Below are 21755 nucleotides of genomic sequence, written 5' to 3' on the forward strand. Positions count from 1 at the left end.
CCTGCCTTTGGCATTGCACTTGCCCCAGAGACTGCTGCCACGTGCCACATGGTGGCTTGTCAGGTGCCCCATCATCACAATTAAAATTACATTCCATTATATCCATGCACAGGGACTACTTCAGACCTTTCAAACATTGCTTTTAATAAGTTTTTGTGTTACACAAGAATGAGTGGTTTTGAGAACTGGTACTGAGGAACAGAGTTACAGGGTGAGTGGGTAGACCAGTGCATCACCCATACTCTGAGCTGTTCCCCTCTGAGAACAGTCCTTAGAGCCCTAGAAGAGACTCATTTTGTTAAACATCTTATTTTATTTTTTATAATGCTGACAGATAGTTACATTAGCTTTTCACTTAGTAAGGAGTAATGAATCACTTGGTGTTAGCATAAAACTGGGTTTAACAGAATCAGAAAAGGCCCACAATGAAATTGCTCAGTGTGACAAAGGCCACCTGCAGTGCAGTTGTAGTTTGCCTGAGCCCTGTCAGTTGTAGTTTGCCTGTACCTGGAATAGAGATCCTTTACCCACCAGTCAGGTGAAGCTAAGAAGGTTCTTTAGCTCTTTCTGGTATGTACACAGGACTGGGTGGCTGGGGCAGTATAACCCTGAGCAAGAGCTAGCTGAGAGATAGGTTGAAGGGCATTAGGCCCTAGCTTATGAAAAAAATCACCTCAGTTGCACTATTAAAAGTACATTTAGGAAATTTAGTACAAGTCTGTAGTAATGACAAAGGCAGTGATTGCTACATGCTCAGTAACTCAGAAGTTCATATGATATGTGTAATATTGGTAATTTCTAGACCTCTTTAAGCTGCCATTCTTTCCTGGATTTGGGTTGTGTTCAGTGCTCTCATGGAAAAGCATTTTTTTTGCTGTGTTTTACCTGAGAACCTGTTAGTGAGGTACAAGTTCACATAACCCTGAGGTTGGCTCTGTGGCTCACTTTACCCTAACACTCCCTGAAGAAGCATCAGCTGCAGAGAGGTGGATTGCATGAGGAAGTGTAGGGGTTAATGCATATTTAATGCTATAGAAGCTCTATCTATATCTATATCTAAACACACTGCAATTTGCAGTGTCAGACTGACAAAAGGAAGAGAGCAGGACAGTCAAGAGGGTGTGTGGAGCAGTTCCAGTGCCAAGACATATTTCAAGATGTGCTTATAAAACACAAGGGTTCAGTAATGTGAATGAGACTTGAAAAAGTCTTGCTTGCCTCTGACCTAGTTTTTTTTTAAAAAAACTACAAAACCCAAACTCCCACAGCCTTCTCTGGGGCATGGGGAGGCAGGTGATGGGGACTTCTGTGTACCTTGTAGAGGTGGAGCCTGTTACCATCCTAACAGCTCTATGCTCTGTGTGAGAAGAGACTCCAGGGACCCCACGGTGACTCCTTTGCTCTCCTTTTGGTGAGAGTCCATAACACACTTCAGAAAGCACAGAGAAGGCCAAAGCAGAAGGTGTCTGTGTCCTAGGGTGAGCTCTGTGGAGCCAGGACAAGGATCAACCCCAGGGTGAAGGTCCCACCTAACAGAACTGGTAGTTGTTGCCCTTGAGGAGGGGTTGCCCACTCTCCTCTTGCTCGCAGGACTCCTCGCAGCAGCCCGAGGTGTCACAGCCACTGTCTTCCTCAGCACCAGAGGGGAGGTTGGTGTAGTCCTTGAAAGAAAAGAAGGGAGAAACACAACACCCCAAGTGTGTTTTGGTCCCATTGATTGTGTGTGACACCTGTTCCCGTGTGGGTGAGCAGCTGGGGATGTGCTCATGCCACGTTACCACCCTTTGTTGTGCCCACAGGGCATTACTAACAGGCAGGGTGGTATTTGTGGATAGCTAGTCCTGAGAGAATGCACAGCAAGCCCAGGGGAATGGGGCAGGGTGCTGTGCTGGTAGTGTATGACTGCCTGTCACAGAGAGGTTTCTGTCAAGAAGCTGTGCTTCCTTATCCAGCCCTCTTTGGCCATGGTGGGGAATGACTTAACCCTTCAGCTGGGTGCCTATCTGCACTTCTGCCAGCACTACACTGCTCCCATCAGCTTATGGTAAGGGTTATCACAGAAATGTGTCCAAAAGCTGTGCTCATGCAGGGGGAAAGACAACCCCCCCCCTCTCTCCAGAGGTCCTCACCTGCTCCTTATGCACTTCCAGCTCTTTCTGGATGAAGCAGACAATCTGGTCAAAGGTGGGTCTCTGTGTGGGCTCCAGGCTCCAGCATGCCTGCATGATCCTGTACCTGCAGGGCCAGACAGGGACAGGGAGGTTACATGGTGCTGCTGGAGGGTCTGCAGCCCCAGGCTCTTCCCTGCAGCTCTCTGTATGTCAGACACAGTACTGAGCAGTCCCTTGTGTTCTTCCAAAAAACCCATGGTGAGTGCAGTGCTCCAGGGAATGGTGGGCACTGGAGCGAATGGAGCAAACTAATCAAGAAGCTTTATGCCACTAAGACTTCAGGCTTTCACACTTATTACCCTCCTTTAGCCTACTCAGGCTTGTCTTCTCATAAGCATAGAGTCAAAAGAAGCTAACTACAAAAAGAAGAAAACCGCATCAAGTTCAGGAATGTAGACATGTAATGTGAGTGTTCTCATCCTCCTGTCCCTAAACAGGAGATAGACTGCCCCAGGCCTTGTTTTCCTACAGGAGCAAACAGCAGCCTGGTAGGATCCATCCTTAACCTCAAGGCAGCTACCTGGGAGCAGAAGGCAGAGCTGTGGACCATGTGCCATGTCCCTGCCTGCTGCCAAGAGGCAGCTCCAGCCCCCCTCTCACTGCTGTGTGAAGCTCAGTGCATCCACTCACATTTCCAAGGGAGCGAAGTCAGGCCTGGCCATCTGGTATCCCTGCTTCACCATGCTGTAGAACTTGCTGTTCACCACCATGCCAGGATAGGGGCTCTTCCCTGTGACAGTAAAAGGAGCAGAGAGGGCTCTCAGACCAGAGTATCCAGCACTCCAGGGGTGGGAAAGGGCAGCCTGGAGCCTGGCCTGAGCCAGTGCTACCCAGGGAGGTCAGAGTCAGAGAAAATGGTGTGGGATTCTTTGTTTTGAATGGTCCCTCTGGAAACATAACACAGTGTTTCACAGCCCTGATAAACAGATTTTTGTCGACTTCCCTCCTTTCTCGGAAATTTTTCTGCATGAGGGTAGCAGTGAGCCACAGAAAACAAGAGAGGTTTGCAAGCTGCTTCTTTCTTACCAAGGGAGAAGATCTCCCAGAGCAGGATGCCGTAGGACCACACATCACTCTGCACTGTGTAAATGCAGTCAAAGATGCTCTCTGGGGCCATCCACTTCACGGGCAGGCGGGCCTGGAAGAGCAGAGTCCTGCACACTGGGACAAGCTGGCAACTTCTGCTACACCCTGCCTGTCCTTACAGCCCCTCCTACCCTTGTACCTTCTCTCAGGCCCATTTTTATTACTTACATTGCCTTTCACAACATAATTGGAGTCATTCATGATGTCCCGGGCCAGGCCAAAGTCGCAGATCTTGGCTACCCGTCCGTCTGATATGAGCACATTCCTGGCTGCTAAGTCACGGTGGATGCACTGGGGAGAAGACACCACCACTGAGACCCACTCACTGGCCCCCAGCAGTCCTAAAAAATTCCTGCCATCAAAACAACACTTGTAGGGGCAAGGGAAATATGTACTTTTTGAAGAGCCTCTGTCTGAGGCACCATGTCATGTACAAATTACATGTTTCTAGCTCACTTTCAAGCACTCAATTTGCAATGTTAAGACACCATGACATTCCATGCACTGTTCTTAAATCACTCATGGGTCTGTCATCTTCCCTATAGGGGGAGGCTCAGAATCAGGGGCTGTTGACACCATGTCCTCATCTTTGGAACAACCCCAGGGTGACACTCTGGGCCAGCTCTGGCAGTCAGCTCGACAGCCACTTTCAGTTCCTTGTCCCTGAGGTAGCATGGGTGCTGCCAAAGCAAGAAAGCTTCACAACAAAGTTCCTGATCTCATGGAAAAACAGGGGAGAAAATGTTGAGAGCAGCATGATGTACAGCCCTAGGCTCCCCCTGTAACACTGCCCTCCCATGATGGCGTGGGAGACCCGGGCTCTGCAGGGAACACCAGACACCAGAGCCAGCCTGTCTGAATCCAGACAGAGCAGAGACCCATTTCCAGCAGCAGCTTGCTTCAGCTTGGCTACCCCATCCAAAGACATCCCAAGGCTTCTGCAGCCAGGATGGGTGGCTGCTGCTTGGCTGGGCTGGTGTTTCCCACATGGTGTGCTGGGGACAGTGGTTCTCTTGGCACTCACATTCTTTGATGCCAGGAATGCCATGCCCTGGGCCACCTGGCTGGAGAACTGCAGCAGGTCAGAGAGGTTGAGGGGACGGAGATCCTCCCTGGCTTCATCTTCTTCCTCCAAGCTTCTCCCTGAAATTCAAAGCAGAGATTTAGATTCGCTGCAAAGCTGGTGAGAAATGCAAACTGTGACGTGTTGTGGTTCCCAGAGCTAAACCAGACAGGATGGCCAAGAGAAAGAAATCATGAAATCACAGAAATGAGCCTTTGACTCACCCCTGGCTTGCGCAGAATCTGATGCTGCTGAGGATGATGATGACGACACAGGCCTCATTTCAACATATGTTTCCAAACCCTGGCTTGAGAAGCCACTGTCACTGTGTGAGAAGCAGCAGAGAGGGGTGTTAGAACCCTCCAGCAGTTCCTTCTGCCCTGCTCCATAGACACCAAGAGGAGAAACCACATGCCTGCCTGCAGAAGGTGACTTAGATAGGGGCTCAAGGGCAAACTTGAAGCTGATTCAGAAAGAGGACCTGGGCCCTCTGTGTTATCGGGCTCCAAGTACTGCTCCTCTTTTTTAAGCTCTTGGCTGATGGGGAGCAGTCAGCTTCATCCTACCAAATCCTGTGCCCAATAGTGCAGGAATCCAAACAGTTTTGTTTCTGAATTGTGGAAGGACAGACAGGGCTGAAACCCAGATTTATTGTGGGATATTCAGTGTCTGCTGCCAGAGTCTTTGAAAAATTCAGAACTATAACCAGATCTAAACACATGCAACCCCAGTGGCTTTTACATTCTAGTATCCTGCCAGACCTTTGATCTTGATCTCTCCCAGCACAGTGCTCTTACACTTCTCTCAGTGAGCACCCAGCCCTGCACTGCTCAGCCCTGCAGCCACCCCAGCTCTGCTCCTACCTGCGGATGTATTTTTTCTCTAGCTCAATGTTTTTGTAGTCAGCAGCACTGTCTAAAGATGTGTCCAGGGCAGAATCCTGGATAATTATGGATTCAGTCTTCTTCCTGAGGAAATTCAGCAGATCTCCATAGCGACAGTACTCAGTGATGACAAGGATTGGCCCTGGGAGAGCAGCAGGAAGGTTCATTAAGGAATGATGTTACTGTGACCTGTGCTGAGGATTGTGTTCCCTGGGAGGGCAGCAGAACCCACAGAGCTCATCAGCTGTGCCCCAGAGCAGGGGCTCTGTCTGGGGGGCAGCAGGGATGGGGATCCTACCTCCACAGGTACATGCTCCCAGCAGGTTCACAATGTTCTGGTGGTGCCCCAAGTGACTCATGATCTTCAGCTCAGACATGAGAGCCTCCTGCTCATCCGTGTCTGCTGATGCTGTGGGGTGAGAGAAGGACTGTGTGAAGGAGGGAGGGAGGTACAAGGGGGACATTAAGGGACAGGACAGAAAGAGGTGTTGACAGAGTTATGGAACAAAAGGAGGAGACACAGAGTGAAAACTGTGTCCTCTAACTGTGCCTCTGGCCTCCCCTGTCCACAAAAAAAGGCAGTAGTGTGATTCCAGCATCTGGTACTTGGCACAGGAACAACTTTCAAAAGTAGCTGTTGCAGCCTGTGAGCACCAACATGTGGTGAGCACACACTACATCCTGCCCAGAGGAGCCTGGAGGATTTCAGCCCTTGCAAGTTGCTCTGTGCTCACACTTTAGCATCTTCACAGCCACTTTGAGCACTGAATCTTCTTTGCCCAGCCCAAAAGCTGTGGCTTCTACCACTTTTCCAAAGGCTCCCGCTCCAAGGGTTTTTCCTGCAGAGAGAAAAAAAGAGTACTTGTAAAACATTTTATAGAGAAAGATTGAGAGGCTGTCCTGCACACAGCCTTGAGGAGGATGTCTGGTGGATGGGGATTCCTGCTGGGCTCACACAAGATGACACATCCCTTAGTCAGGAGCTGGCAGACATCTGTGAGGAACTCTACTGTGAGCAAAGATGATGTGAAACCATCTCCAAACTTTGCCTCACCAACCCTGTGCCTTAGGAATGACCCCACATGCAGAGGAGGGACATGACCTCTGCAGCCTTCCTTGGAGCTAAGGGGGAGGGAGGCAGGCTGCACCCTACCACTTCTCACCCTGTGTGGAAGAGGGCAGCAAGACCTGGTTAAGGATGCTGCTGGAATGTCTGGATGCAGCTCTGGATATCACCCAGAGCTTTGGCTCTGACTCTTGAAGCATTTCAGCTCTGTGATGAGCTTCATGCCACCAGGCAAGCAGCAGGGAAGGTTTCTTACCAAACTGGAGGTTGTTCCTTGGAAACTCCCATTTTTCATTGTATGGCAGCTGAGTGGGGTCGATGAAGATGTAATTATTCCCTTCACAGGCCTCAATGATCTTCCACCGCACCTGGTACTTGGGTTTCTGTCAGGAAGACACTCCAGTTACTCAGTGTTTCCCAAACTGGGAGGGTCCCCCAGCCCCAGCATCCACTCAGGCTCACTCTGCAGGTGCAGAGGGAAGATGCAAATTACAGCCCATCAAATATCTTTGGAACCTGGGCTGAGTGAGAGAGGCTTGTCTGGACTCTTTGCAGTTATGAAGTCTCCCCAGGTCATCACCTGTGGCTGAGGGGAGCTCTCATGCCCCTGGAAGCAGCCTGTTGCCATCATTTGGGATGGCAGAGCTGGGAGACCCAGCATGTCCCACCAGAGCAGTGGCTGACAGTGCCCAGCTGCTGCTGCAGGGAGATGTCCCCACTGTGTCTCCTTCCCTGGACCCCTGGCTGCTGAGCACAGCAGAACAGTGGAGCTGGCCCAGCCACACTTCCCTTACAGAGGTAAAATAAAAAAGGAGAAAGAGAAGTAAGCATTTCTCTTTTCCAAGAATGTCATGGCAGAAGTAACCAGGAAAGGCAGAGAAGCAGTGCTGGAGTCCTTGAGAAGAGAAGACTGGTACTTGTCTGAGATAGGTAACCACACTATTTATAGACATGTCCTGCTTCTCTTGGGCTTGCAAGCCCTTCCACAAAGCTGTTCATTTCAGATATGTGCTTACACATTCATCTCTCTCTGTCTCTGCACCACTGTCCAAAGGCAGCTCTGCCTGCTAAGCTGTAGGTGCTTGTTTCAGAGAGGGCTTTGATGGATCTTCTGACACCCAGCACCAGAACTTTGCTGCAGAATCTTCAGCCTTGATAGGCTGTCAAAGGAAGGGTGCCAAAAGGAGAGATGAAAACCAGGAGATTTTCACCCACTGGTGAAGCAGAGGTGGCTGATTGGTTCAGTTTGTGGAAAAAACAGAGAAAGAATCCAAATGCTGGAATGAATTGCAGAAAAAATGGGGCAAGTTCGTATATAAAAATAGTGACCAAGTCTTCCTGGAAACAAACTTCTTCTAACATCATCCTGTTTCTCCATAAAAAACAGTTTTTTATAAAGCAGTGAGCAGAATAAGAAGTAGATGCAAACTGCAAACCACTTTTTTTTTTTCCTCCCTTAATTCAGTCCATGAGCAAAGCCAGCTGCAACTAACAGCACAGAGTGACACCAAACAATAACCACTCTGACCTGTGGGGTACAAGACTGAAGGACCAGGGCAGGGGAGGAATTAATGCACTGGGTTGGGTGCATGGGCTTTGAGGGGAAGCTGGGAGGCAGGAGAGGTGAAGGAGGCAGTTTGCCTGGTATCTCCAAGCTGAATGGTCCCTGTCCTGGCTGCCAGCAGAGGCTGTGTGGCCTCTGAGGCTGGGCTGCCCTTGCAGCCCTCGCCCTGCAGCAGGGAATCTGACCTGGTTGTACTTGTAGAGCAGGAAGAGGAGTAGGAGGAGCAGCAGCACCAATGCACCTGTGCAGGTGGAGAGAACAGGGTTGAAGAGCTTGTTTGGAAGGGCCATGACACTACCTGGAAGAGAGGAAAAAACAGGAGAATGAGTAAACACTCTTATTTCTACCCCAACTCTGGGAGCATTTTGCCCAGGTATTCACTCTGGATTCCTCTGTATGACACACACTCCAGCACTGCCCTCAGTTCACCCTTTGGGGAGCTGCTGGGAGCTGAGGAAAGGTCCTGATGCCAAACTCTAGGTAGCAATGGTTCTCCTCATGCCCCCGTATTTCCACACAAACAGCACCAGGTGCAGGTCAGACTGACTTGGGGACCAAGACCTGTGCAGCAAGAACAGCCCTAACAAAAGATGCAGCCCCTGTATTCTCATGGGCTGAGGAACTGCTGGATGCACCGTGCCCTGGAGCTGAGTCCTACAGTTAAAAGGTGCTCATAGTGTGGCTCAGCCTTTGGCTCCAGGCTATAACCCAGCCAAAAATTCCCACATGGCTCTTAGGACTGGTAAACATCAAAGCCTCACACCTGTGAGGATAAAGGGCTTGTGGAATCTGTTTCACCTCTCTTGCAAGACAGTGGGGATATACATAAAGGATGCAGTCTCAAAGCCCTCAGATTCTCCCCCACCCTGCCAAGCTGATGGTTTGTATCTTACTGGTGATGGTGAGTGAGTGAAACATGTCAGAGGCGTTCCCTTCCCCGTTAATGGCCACGCAGCAGAAGGTGAAATTGTCACCCAGCTCCTCCAAGGGGATGATGCTCTCCACCTCCACCTCTTGCAAGGGCAACACATTCACCACCTGGGGTCTGGAGTCATTCCTTATCAATCTGTAGTCCTCACTGTACCTGCAGGGATGGCAAGAGGACACAGTGAGTGCTCCTCTGCAGCACAGCAGCTTACAGCTGAGTGGGGGCTGGTGTCAGACTAGAGAGGAGACAGGAATTTGTGCTCCCAAGCACAGCCTGGGGGTGCCCAGCCCTCTGACTGCAGCCTGGAGGTGCCCAGCTCTCCAGGCACAGCCTGGGGTTGCCCAGCTCTCCGGGCACAGCCTGGGGGTGCCCAGCCCCCTGACTGCAGCCTGGAGGTGCCCAGCTCTCCGGGCACAGCCTGGGGGTGCCCAGCCCTCTGACTGCAGCCTGGGGGTGCCCAGCTCTCTGGGCACAGCCTGGGGGTGCCCAGCCCCCTGAGTGCAGCCCAGGGATGCTCTCACCTGTCAGTGTGGACGGGGCACTGGTACCACTCGATGCGCGGCGCTGGGTACCCGATGGCCACGCACTGGAGGGTGCCAGAGTCATCAGCTGGCACCTTGATTTTGCACACCCTTGGAGAAGCTGTTGGGGAAGTCACATAAACAGTGAATGCTGTGACCAGGGAAGAAGACACCCCCATGCTCTGGTTTCCTTTCCATGTATGCAACAATAAAATAGAAGGAACCCTTGTGCAACACACAGGCAGGTTTGGGCTGGGTCTGGTGTCCTGTGGGTGCTGAGCTGGAAGCAGCAGGGGTTGGGTTTTTTTTTTTTTCCAACTGGGAAGCAGTCTCTTGGGAAAGCAGGGTGAAAGAATGGACAAGCACTTACATTTCAGAGAGATATTGAAGGTAAGTGATTCATTGGTCACATTGTTGAAGGCATGAAATGTGTAGAACCCTCCCTCTCCCTCCTTCAGGCGGTTCAGGAAGAGTGTGTTGTTGTACCTGCTCACAGAGAGAAACACTGTGAAGAGCACTGAGCCCTGCTCAGTGAGATGCTGCTGCTTCCTGTGCTCTGGAGCAGTGAACACTTCCAGCTCTTAATCCCAGCCCATCAGGGACCCTGCTAGGTGGTTCTTCAGGAGAAGCAGGGGGGGACTGATTTTCCTTAGAGGAAACACCTTTTGCCACCAAGTGCACTTCAGCACTTCTGAAGGCTACAGGTGGGTGAATTCTCAGAAGTAAATTAACATTTATATCATTGCATTCAAGGGTCAGGGGATGCTGGTTCTCCTGCCTTTGGCAGAATGGGTTTCTCCATGAAGTTGTGCTCCCTAGTGCTCACTCCCCTCTGCCCACAGTGCAAGAAAGAGCTCACCCTAAAGCCATAATTTTTACCAAGTGGCACAGTCCTTCTTGTGGATTGTTTTTGTTTCTAAAAAAAGGAAAGGGGAATTTCCCCAAACCCCAAGAAATTGAATGATTTTCTTTCAGTCTCCCCTTGGACTCAGCTGGCTGTAGGCTTTGGAAGAGCAGACCTGTACCCTCTCTTTGATCATATTCACATAACAATGTCTGTGACTTCTCTTGTCATGGGGCTCTCAGTGCCTCTCAGTGCACACTCTTTCACCCTCAGAGCAGGGGATGGGTCCAAGGACCAGTGAGGGAATCAAGCTTTTTGTACTATTCATCTACTCCTGCAATTTCTTCTGGCAAGGAGAGTGCAGAATGGAACAAGCAGATCACAAACGTGATACTGCCTCCCACGAGGCTTTCTAAAGAGAAGGCTGCCAACTTAGGGAGGGTGGTGCCCTCCTTGATCTGAGCATACTGTGGTTTGCTAATAACACTGAAAAGAGAAAACAGAAAAAAAGCAGAACAGTTTCCCCTCTTTAAAACCAGAGTTTTCTGCAGAATAGGGCCTGCCTGTCTCAAGGACAGCTCTCTTGGACACATGCCATAGCCAGTGCAGAAGACAAAGAGCACCTACCAATTGTTTCCAGAGATTGTTTCACCCTTGAATATGGTGGGTTTAGAGTTCTTCAAGGGATTTGTGTGTTCCCAGAAGCACTTGACAAGTTTTGGGTAAGCCTTAATGTGGACCTGCAGCTCCACACTCTCTCCCAGAGTGACCTCCTGGCTGGTGGCTTGTCCTGGGATCAGGTGCACATAACCTTTCTCTGCAGGGTGGAGGAGAGCATGACCATCAGCAGGCATGTCCAGAGACCTGGAATAACCTTACACCAGCTCCATAAATGGATCACTATTGGAAAGAGCAGCCTCAGCTGGGAGACTGCAGAAGGGAATGAAACACTGCACAGGTGTTTTGCCAAAGGAGTTCTCTTAAATTACTTCTTTGTCGTGGTACCTTGGATTACACTGCCTGAGCTAGAAAATCTTAGTGAAGTCTCATGAAGAAAGAAGTTTTACATGCTGTATGAGGCTAAAACAGTATCTCCTAATTGTTTATTAAAGACAGGCCCTTTAGCTAAAATCCTGGCTTTGCACTAGGAAATAACTCAGACTGAGCATTCTTTCTGGGCTGTGGTATGCAGCAGCTTTGGATCATCAGCAAACTCCAGCCTGCTAGCTGTGAGGATGAATTTTCCATCTTAAGATACAAACAAGTGTGTAATAGACCTGAATCCTCTTGTGTGGATCTGTGACTGGAAGAGACAAAGATCCACACTCTGCTCATGTGGCTCACCCTTCCTTCTAACCAGCATTTCCTGGTCTTCCAGCACAACCTTGCCCCACTCCCTTTTTACAGTTTCAAAGCTGCTTATAAATGCACACAGACTGAGAAGAGCACTGCAATTTTTCATCCAGCACCCAAAATATGTCCTCTGGCCCCTCAAAATATGAACACCAGTTCCCTTCCTAGCAGCTTCATAGCTCTGATGTAAGCCCTCTGGCACAAGTGAGAATTATGTTTTCAACAACAAATCTAGGAAGAGGATGGAAGCAGAAACAGCAAATACTCAAGGGTACATATGATTCAGTCCTACTAGGTTTTTGGGGGAGAACTCACCTACTACCTGAAGCATTGTTGAGGCATTCCTGAATCCTACTGAATTGTTAGCTACACAGATGTACTTCCCACTGTCCTCCATGGTCACAGCTGCAATGGACAGGGTGTCATTGATCAAGTAGTTACCATCTTTAAAGTCGAGCTTTTTAGTTGTCACGACCTGTCAGGCAGAGAGGAAGCAGCACACATTGGAAAGGCAGAGCCAATACACCTGAGAGCAACCTGTGTGGAGACCCAGAGACGTATTAAACCCAGGGCAGGTATTCCACAGCAGTTAGGCTGTAGCTATTGTCAACCTTCTGACTGCAACTTGGCCTTACATTGTGTGATCCAAACATACCTTGTGTGTTGTTTGATCTCCCAAATAAAGGCACCAGTTATAATAAGGACTTCTAGCACATCTCATCTAAACATCTAGCATTTAGAAGTCAGCATCATAGAGGCTGTGAAATGTATTCCTTTTCTTCAGATGTATCTTTTCTTTGGACAACTCTGTAGTGAAAATGTTTGCTGCTTTATAAGCCCTGGCAGGGGAAATGTTGGTTTAATAAGTACTGTGACTCCTGTCCAATAAACTCAGCTGAAACAACACACTCTCCTCTCTTGCAGCACGATTCTGACAATAGGGAGGTGTTTCTTAATCCTGTGTCATCCCAAAGAAATGATATTCAAATTTCTAGAGCTTGAATGGCTGCTTTGGTTGGGCAGTGCAAGGTTTTGCTGTGGATCTGGGCAGTCCTTACCACGCTGTGTCCCCCAGTTTCCACCCCAACTTACTGTCTTTGCTGCTGCCACCCATCTGATGTCGTACTTGTGGGAGGGAGCAGTCACAGTGCAGGTGAGGTGGAAGGGCTCGCCCACGATCCGCACGAGCTCTGCAGGGTCCATGGCCACCGACACGGGCTGCTCCAGGGCTGCACAAAGGCAAGCAGGGAACACCCACTGTCAGCTTGGCCAGCGAGTCCATGGCTCTGGAGACTCCTCAGGACATGGCCACCTTGAGGTGAGGCACTGGCACAGGCTGCCCAGAGAAGCTGTGGGTGCCCCATCCTGAAGTGTTCAAGGCCAGGTTAGGGGGGGCCTGAACAACCTGGTCTAGCAGGGAGCATCCCTGCCTGAGGCAGAGAGCTTGGAACTAGATGATTTTCAAGGTCTCTTCCAACCTAAACTATTCTATGACTCTATTCTATGATCCTACCTCCTCCTTTCCATCCTCTTTACCCCCACCTTCCCCTTCCCTAGTGACCACCACTCCCTTTTGAGCACACGTCTGTGGAAAGCAGCACAGGTGGAGAGAGCACAGCACTATGGACTATGGGTTGAAAGGGAAACTTTTGCCATGGTTCCAGGTGGAGTATAGGACCTGAGGACTTGCAGAACATTGTAGGAATTGGTGGACATTTTTCTCTGTTCTGTGACAGTGCCTGCAAAGATTTGAAGACTGCTGAATCCACGCAAACCCATCTGAAGGAATCTATTTGCCAGAAGCTGATGGAATTTGGCCTCCACTAAATAACCTTTGGAAACTGCAGGTTCAGAAGATCTTTCCTGCCACTGGCAAGAAGCTTTTCCTTAACTACCTACTGTGGCCAGCTTAGCTATTTGTGGCCCTTAGGACAGCAACAACCCCAGTTCTTTACCTTCTTCCATAATCAGCCTCATTCTTGATGAATTCTTTATTTTTCCATTTATCTGTGCTTGGCACCGGTAAAATCCTTTATGCTTGCTTTGCACGTTGTACAGCCTTACTCCTTTCTCAGCACTGAATGAGTAGTTGGTCCCAGGTGGGAGAGTAGAGGCATCATCCTTTATCAGAGTCACACTGGATCCATACTCAGGGGCTGTGATGAGGCAGGGGAGATCAACATTCCCACCTTCGATTCCCTGGACACGGAACTGGGGGACGTACCACACATTGTGGGGATCTGCAGGGACAGGAGAGGTTTGTGAGAGGGGTCAGGAGTGCACTGAAGCTGAGAAACACATTCCAGCAAAGGCAAGTGTCCAGCCCTGCTTCCCAGCGGGAGCTGGAGGCTGGGGCAGCCCTGCTCAGCCTGCCTGACTCAGCTCCAAACACTCACATGACAACCCAGCTCCAGCTAAGGCATTGGAGGGGATCACAGCAACCAGCTCACAAATGTCCACGGGAAGAGAGGCTGAAAATATGCATACCTCTAATTAAACTTTTCACTGTGGGGCTGGTTTTACTTGTGAGATCTCCAGCTTCACTGCTCAAGGCAGCACCTCTGGTACAAGGGGTGGGGTGAAGTCAAGTGGTAGAGCTACCACAGCATAGCTTCTTCTGGGATAAAAGAATATTTGGGGTTCAGGTTGTGTTGTGAGGATTTAATTCCTGTGACTCTCTCCCCTATCTGAGGTACTGGCAGCACTGTTCTCTGATTTGCAAATCTCACTGCTGATTACAACACTGAACCGACTTACACCCCTGTTTTTTCAAAAAGGGAAGCCACAGCAGAAGGAGTGAGAGATCCATATATACATGAGATGTAGCTCTGTGCTTTATCCCAGGGCTTTAAGACTCACAGTTGTGGCTCTACCAGGAGCCTGCACTGCTCCTCAAGCACACACACCAGTTCCTGTGCAGTGGCTCCCTGGAAGGAGGCTGCTCTCCCAGTGGATGTGGGAAGGGAGAAGCAGGGTTAGAAGCAGGGTTACCTCTCACAAACAGGTGGATGGCTGCAATGCCCTTGTCACTGCTGTTGACATAACCACAGCTGTAGGTGCTTGTATTCCTGTAAGTGGCCTTGGGAATGCTGAGTGTGCTGGTGGTGTGGTTACTGAATGTATTCTTTTTGCTATTCCATGCAACTTCAGACTCTCCTGAGCAGTGCAAGACAACTGGATCACCCGTGTTGACAACCAGGGCAGGGAGGTCAGGGCTGATCACTGGAGATGCTGAGCCTGCAAGGGAAAGAGAGAGTGAGAATGCAAAAAATGATCCCTACAGAGTCTCTGTTGGAATTCACACTGCTAAGAATGAGCAGCTCAGCATCAGGAAAAGGCTGAGCTTGGGATTCAGACTGGCTTTTTAGCTCATATCACTCCACCCATTCTCTGCCCTACCAGATCCATATGGCCTGGTACTCCAAGGAATGAATTTCAGAGAAGAAACACCACCCTCCACACTTCCCTCTTCCCTGCAATTTGAACATTTAGAGCACTGAGACAGGAAAAACAATAATCTGGAGCTGACTGGGGCAAATGCCAGCTTGACAGTTGTTCCTGTTGATTTTTGCTCTTCTTACAGTAGCTTTCCTTTTGTGGCAGAGCTGGAGTTGCTCTATGAACTGGGCTAGCCCATAGCATCATTTGGTGGAGTTTAAGCCAAGTTTGGTGCATGGGGCTCTGTGTTGCATTGGTGCTGAGTTAGAACAGACCTGGAACAGACCAGGCTCCTGCAGAGCAGGAAGCCAGTGCATATCATTTAGGAAGACTGGCTTTTTGTTGCCAGGTACTGGATTTTGAAGGACATTTTTGACGTGTGCCATGAAGTCACACACTGCATTCTCCTCACAGACACTAACAAAACACTATGAAATGAGACAGCATTATTACTCCTATTTGGCAGAGGAAACTGAGGCATGGAAAAGTTAAACAGCTGACAAAAGCCCATAGCTGCAGTTGGTCACACAACACACCAGTCCTGCAGACACCAGCACCACATCCAGCTGGAGCTCTGTTGAATCCCTGCTTTGAAGATGCCTGCTCTGCTGGCTGAATAAAGGGGAACCAGGGTCCTACTCCAGCCTTACTGTCAGAGGGAAATATTTTTTCCCTGTTTTGCCCCGTCAGCGAGTTCTTTGAGTCACCACCTATATTTAGGGTGGGGGAAGTGCAAAATGAATCAATGCCACGGGGTTGGGGAAGAAGTGGAAGAGTCACCCCACGCCAGACCCTCAGAGAGGACAGGAAACACATTGCAAATGGCTATCTGTGCTTGGGGGCTCTGCACCCCCTTCCAGCCCCTATCCAGGGCTATTCTCCCACTTCTGCTTTCCTTCCCAGTCACTAACCCAACCTTAAAGGGACACACATCCTCATTCAAATAATACTGAGCACAAAGGGAGCTGTGCAATTTATCAATTCACTGCTCTGCAGGCAGTGATCCCCCTGCCATGGGCACTGTCCCTGTGAGAGCAGAAGCACATTCCCATCCTCATCCACCCCTGATCACAGCTCTCTAGGGAGGAAAATGATCCCAAGGTATAACTGTGTGTCCTGGGCTTCCAGCTGTGCTCAGGGCAGTGCCATCCATGGCCCACACATCAGAGCCCAAAGAGCACATTTAAACCATCCTGGGCTGATGACTCCCTCCATGCAACAAAGGTTGAGAATATGAGACTTAAGACCCCAGAGAGTGTTGTTGGTGTGTGTCAATGACACAGCTGCCATGGGGAAGCTCAGACAAGACCTAGATTAAACTCACTTCTCCTGTGGGGAGAAGCAGAGGACAAGGATCTTTGGAGCATGGAATATTTGACATTTTATTTCCCATTCTTTTTTTTTTTTTTTTTTTTTTTTCTTTTTTAAAAATGCTTTTTATCTTTCTGTGGAAAGAGGAAAAGCCCAGAGGAGAGAAAAACATATCCCAGAATAATTTACAAAACTAGATTTTTCCACATATCTGAGGCAAAATATTCCTCCCTTCTTGATAAGCTGTGCTTTCTAGTGAGGCTTGATATTTTTGTTGCTTTAACTCTCTGTTACTGGATTCTTTTCCCTCACCTCCTCTCTGCTTTGGCTCTCCATCCACAACCAGGGTTTTTGCACCATTTCATGGGCAGCCAAGCTCTTTTGACTCAGAGTTGTATTCAAACTACTTCAGAGAAAGACCATGTTGTCACTTGCCCTTGGTTTGACCACAGCAAAAGTGTAATGAAATAAAACAAAATGAACAGGAGTCATCTCACTGAGGATCTTTGTTGCCACCAGCTTACAGGTACTGCTGAGATGCTGTGGTCAGAAAAGGTTCTGGGTAGGTGCTGAATGAGGAAAAATCCTTCAGGCTGTCACTAGAGACTCACCCCAGCAATATAAGCACCACCCAGGTGCAGTGAGGGCAGACAAGACACACTAAATGCAGGACAAGGTGAGGTGAAGGCCACCCACTCCTTCATGTGTGCTGGGGATGAGTCAGAGCAGTGGGCCCTTCTCCAGAATGGGGAAGCAGGGCTGCTGGGGAGGCTCTGTCCCTGCTGACCACTGTGCAATCTTGCACAGAGCCCAAGGATGTCTCTCTTCTGCTCCAGCAGCTTCCGCAGCACTGCCAGTAACTGCTGGCCAGAGTTTTACCACACTGGGGTTGTGTAACCATGACCTCTCCTTCCAGCTGCAGACTCTGCCTCTCCTGTGCCAGCCAAAACACTGCTTTGCTCTGCTGAGCGTTTGGTGAGGAAGAAGTGAAGGCTGGTATGGCACAAGTGCCCAGGATACTCACCACAGAACCAGCCACCAGCATCTTGGGTTAGTCCTGGGGGGTAACTAGGCTAAGGTCTGGTCCTGAGACAGCTCCCTTTGTCCCACCCTCAATGACAGTTTGATTTCTGAGGACCCCTTCCCCACAGTCACCTACACCTGGGGTCTGAGGATGGAGAAAATGTGCTCATCACAGCTCTGCTTGGGGCTTCCTCCTCAGAGGTTTAGATTACCCACAATAAGAAAACAAAACCCTCAGGGATACATCTCAAGATGGCCAAGAACACAGATGCAAAATGATTTGGTTTAAAACATTTCCTCTGCTTGATCTGAGCCCCTTGCCCTTCCTCAGCAAGAGCCCAGATCACAACAATCACATTACATCAGCCCTGGTACTCACAGAAGATGCACTTGCAATCCCAGAGGCAGGAGAAGGAAGCCAGGCTCTGACTCCAGCTGGAGGCTATTACCTTGTAGAGCCTTGGCATGGTGCAGATTTGAGCTGCAAATGGCCAGCAGTGCTGGTACTCACAAAATGTGTGTCCTACAGCCTGACATGACAGACATCTCATGAAGATGTCACAGCTGGTGATCTGCACTGGCTCAAGGAACCTTTGGAGACATCCTGACACCTTTTGTTATGATCTCTCACAGATCTATATCAGAGTTGCCTAATCCCTATTATCATAAAAAACCACAACAAATTAAAAACCCTGCAGCCTTCACAACCCAGTTCACACCACAGCAGACCTAGAAAATTCTGCTCTACATGTTGCAAATGTCACTCAACATGAAAAAAGTGAGAGGGATACAAATTTCCTGGGCTGAAAACACAGGTGCTGCAGTGGCCCAAGAAGGATTTGCTGCCTACCTGTCACATTCTAAATGCTTTCCCCACAGGCTGTCCCCTTGCAAAGAGGATTTCACACCAGTCTCACTGTGTCCCCAAGCTCAAAAGGAATATTAAAGTGAGTGCCACACAGGATCTGGGAGATTCCCAGCACTTCAAAATGCAAGCTTAGTAATGCTGATTTCCACCTTTTTGGTTGTAAACCTCAAAACAGGCTTAGTGACTCTTTTTTGAGGTTGGTGGGTTATCGCCTCTTGGCCATCACTGCAGCCTCAAAAGACAGGAGTGTTCACCTTTCCTTTCTTGGCTGGCTGAGTTCTTTTTCCATCACATCCTGGCTCTACAGCCTTGTTGTGTGTGCCAGCACCACCAGAAACCAGCAATCCTCAGGCACTCCAGCTGGGCAGGAGGTGCTTTGGAAGGTGCCATTGCAGCTGATTTTCCCAACTCCTTCACCTACAGACCAAACATCTCCAACTCCTTCCCCATTTGAGCAAAAGTGTTATTTTAGAAAGAGCTCCCCTCAGGATGAACCATTCCTTCACCTTAATTGCTGTCCACACCTGTAGAGTGAGAAGTTTCCCTTTCCTATCTCCCCACAGCCAAGGTCCTGCCTATGCCACATGCACCTCTCCATCCTCTTGGCCTTCCCTTGGCAGGGCTGTGGGCAGCCAAGAGCAAGCCAGGCTCCCGAGCCAATACAGACCAGCAACACACCCTTTTCCCACCACTGCCCTCCCTCTCTAATTGCAGCCAGCTCTGATGACCCTCACAAAGCTGCTACACTGAATTCCAGCCCTGGTGTCCCTTCCCTGCAGTGCCACAGAGCACAGATATTCTGCTACCCATGCCAAGGGTCCTTGAACCTGCTCACAGCAGTGTCCCCTTCATGCAGCAGCCCCCAGGAACAGGGACCACAGCAGCCCTTTGGGACACATGACTGGGAGCCCAGCTTCACCCTGCACCTGCAGGAGCTGTGTTAGTCCAGCTTCAACACATCCACCACCCCCCTCAGCTGATAATTGATGCAGCAGACACCAGGGAACTCACACCAGACACCAGGGAACTCTCACCACATCCCAAAACTCCCCTGGAGTGAGGTGGGCTTTGGGAGCCAGTGCACTTACCATGCCAGAAGCCTGCAGAGGTGAGCAGCAGGAGGAGAGCAGGACCCATGTCCCCAGGGCCCGTGGTGTCCCCAGCGTGGAGCCAATGCTGCTGGAGGATCCTCCTGAGCAGAGGGTGCCTGTTCTCGTGGGCACCGTTCCCAGCGCTCCCTCGCCGGGAGCTTCTCCTTTCTGAGCTGACCACAAGTTAACAAATTCCCTATTTTGTTTGTTTTTGAAACGGGGGTAAAAAAAATCGGGCTGTGTTTTGTCACGTCACTAGTGACAAGCCCCACGGCAGAGGTGGGGCCATGTGGGGACCTGCTGCAGGGTCCCCCTGTTATTGGGAGTCCCCCTCAGGTCTGAGTTCACCCCCAGACCACTCCCCAGGGCTGGTAGGGGCCACTGCACCGTGCTGGGGTTTGGGAGAATCCTGACATTCTCTGGCTTCTGCCACTCCAAACGTCCAGGGACATTTATACACCTCCACCTTGCACGGGGACACAAAGTGTCCCCACACTTGCAGGCAGTGGATTCCATTTTATTTCAGGACAAGTTTCACCTCAGGCTCAGTGGCTCATGCTGGCTTTGGGACCCTCACAGGACATGGCAGGCTCCCTCACAACAGGCCCACAAAGGCAATTCAGCCCAGGGCAGCTCCCAGGTGGGAAACCCTGTGAAGATGCCAAACTGTTTTGTGCTAATGAGAAAGGTGATCCCTGGTGCAGAGAGGGGTCCTGTGGCCACACAGGATCACCCCCAAGCCCCCTGCCAGCTTCACCACCCTCCCTGGCAGGGAGATGTGATGGAGTCCAGCATGCAGACCCCTCCTGGCTGGGCTGGGGGACACGGGGGGACCCTGCTCTTTCCTGTCCCTGTCCCTCCAAGCCTGGGGCTCAGAGTGACCCTGTCACCACCAGGCAGCTGCAGGGCTGGAGCACAGACCCTTCCTCCCCTGGAGCTGTCCCACCCAGCCATCCTGCCTGCTGGTGGGGAGGCTGCCTGAGCTGTGCTGTAACTGACAGCCTGGCAGGTACCTTGAGGCTGTAATTAAACACTTAACTAATTAGCAGTGTTAGTAATTAATAAATCAGACACTGTTAACCCTCCACTGCATCGTGGGTCTTCCAAAACAGGTGTGAGGGAAGGCTTGGAATAAACCAGTCCTCCCAGGGACACCCAAGTCATCAGGATGAGCAGATCTGTCACACACAGGGTGCCCCTGCTCTCTGCTCTGTCTCTGGATAACCTCTCACAGCAGCTCTGGGGTGGGAAGTGACAGCCATCCCCTGACAGTGCTGGGAAGGAAGCACAGGGGAGGAAGGTCCAGCCAGGGGCTCTGCCAGCTGCCCCAGCTGCAGCCCCAGCAGCAGGGAGGGGACAGGAACACCACCACAAACCACGGGCAGAAAGAGAAGAGTTGCTCCAAAATATCTGCACAGAGGTGGCTGTTGAACCTGCACCTGCAGTGCCCTGAAAGCCCCCAGAGCCTGGAATGGGCTTCCCCAAAGGGGGCAGGTAGAGAAGTACCAGCAAGGCAAGGTCCTGGCCAAGAGATGAGAGCACGGCTGACTGTGCTGGAGATGACTAAGAGTCATGGGGACGTGGAGAGCTCTTTGTTTTGGCCAGAAGGATGGCTGGAGAGTGTGAGGGAGTCCAGAGAGAAGGAAAGGCAGCTTTTGGCCAAAGAACATTTCCCCTCAGCAGTTTTTCCTGGCAGGATGCAGGGAAGAAGAACATGAATTAGAGGCAGCATGGTGCTCTGGGGGGCTCCTGCCCAGAGCAGGGGGGCTGTCAGGCAGCTGGGCCACAAGAGGTGTCTGCTTGATTATTCTTTCCTCCTTTCGAGCCAAAGGGGCTTTTTAAAGGATGTTTGTTTCCCTCCTTCTTCTTTTTTAGTGTTTTTTTTTTCCCCAGGAACAAATACCAGCTCAGAGAGAACTGACTCACCAATGTGAATAAGTATTAAACCAGACAGGTTTAATAGAGAGAAGGGAAACAACCTCTCAACCCTCCTTCTCTTTGAGGGGGTCCCTTGCAGAGCATTTCTGATGACAGTGACCCCCAAGTGACAGCCTGGACACATGGGGTCCCCAGCCTGGATGGGCACCTGGGGATGGTCACTGGGACAAACTTGGGGTCCCTCCCTCCTTTGTGTCCCTTTCTTCCTCCTGCAGGCTGCACCCCAAATCTTATGTGCAAGAGGCAGCTCAGGCACAGGAGTGCTGCTGGAGCTCACATGCCCAGGCAGCTCTGAGCACAGGGCAGGGATGCTCTCAGAGAAGCTGCAATCTTGCTTTGAACAACTTGAGGCCCAGGAATACCTGTGGAGCCCTGATGGTTGGGAAAGATGGAATGAGGCTTGCTCAGTGCCTGGTAGGCTGCCTGGGGAAGGGGGAATGGAGGCTGCTGTCAGCCCTGGTTGGGAGCACTGAGGGTAAGGTTTGTTTCCCAGGCTGGGAGCCCTGTGGGACCCCAGCACTGAGCACAGCTGGGCATGGTGCCATGCCTGCCTGAACTGCCCTGCAGCACTCTGGGGACACACGTGGAGCACCTGTGTCCTGCTGG

The 21755-nt window shown here is 50.5% G+C and overlaps 1 protein-coding gene across 2 annotated transcripts; it reads right to left on the bottom strand.

Moving 5' to 3' along the window:
* Positions 1 to 123: 123 nt before the first annotated feature.
* Positions 124 to 20258, bottom strand: CSF1R (colony stimulating factor 1 receptor). Of its 2 annotated transcripts, none has more exons than XM_079320113.1 (21): positions 19209 to 20258; positions 14472 to 14717; positions 13436 to 13720; positions 12573 to 12709; positions 11796 to 11955; positions 10755 to 10944; positions 9654 to 9769; positions 9284 to 9404; positions 8728 to 8918; positions 8020 to 8132; positions 6527 to 6653; positions 5939 to 6043; positions 5503 to 5613; positions 5184 to 5346; positions 4545 to 4645; positions 4282 to 4400; positions 3426 to 3548; positions 3198 to 3309; positions 2802 to 2901; positions 2130 to 2235; positions 124 to 1661 (listed from the first exon to the last, which is right to left on the bottom strand). In XM_079320113.1, exons 1-21 carry the CDS (start codon positions 19255 to 19257, stop codon positions 1530 to 1532), a joined length of 2907 nt encoding a protein of 968 aa, XP_079176239.1. In that variant the 5' UTR covers positions 19258 to 20258; the 3' UTR covers positions 124 to 1529. The 2 variants fall into 2 exon arrangements, with proteins under 2 accessions (XP_079176239.1, XP_079176240.1); XM_079320114.1 differs by having other exon boundaries at positions 1384 to 1661; positions 4282 to 4393; positions 4541 to 4645; positions 19209 to 20203.
* Between the last annotated feature and the right edge of the window lie 1497 nt (positions 20259 to 21755).

Source organism: Erithacus rubecula, assembly GCF_903797595.1.
Source record: "Erithacus rubecula genome assembly, chromosome: 16".
NCBI classification, from domain to species: Eukaryota; Metazoa; Chordata; class Aves; order Passeriformes; family Muscicapidae; genus Erithacus; species Erithacus rubecula.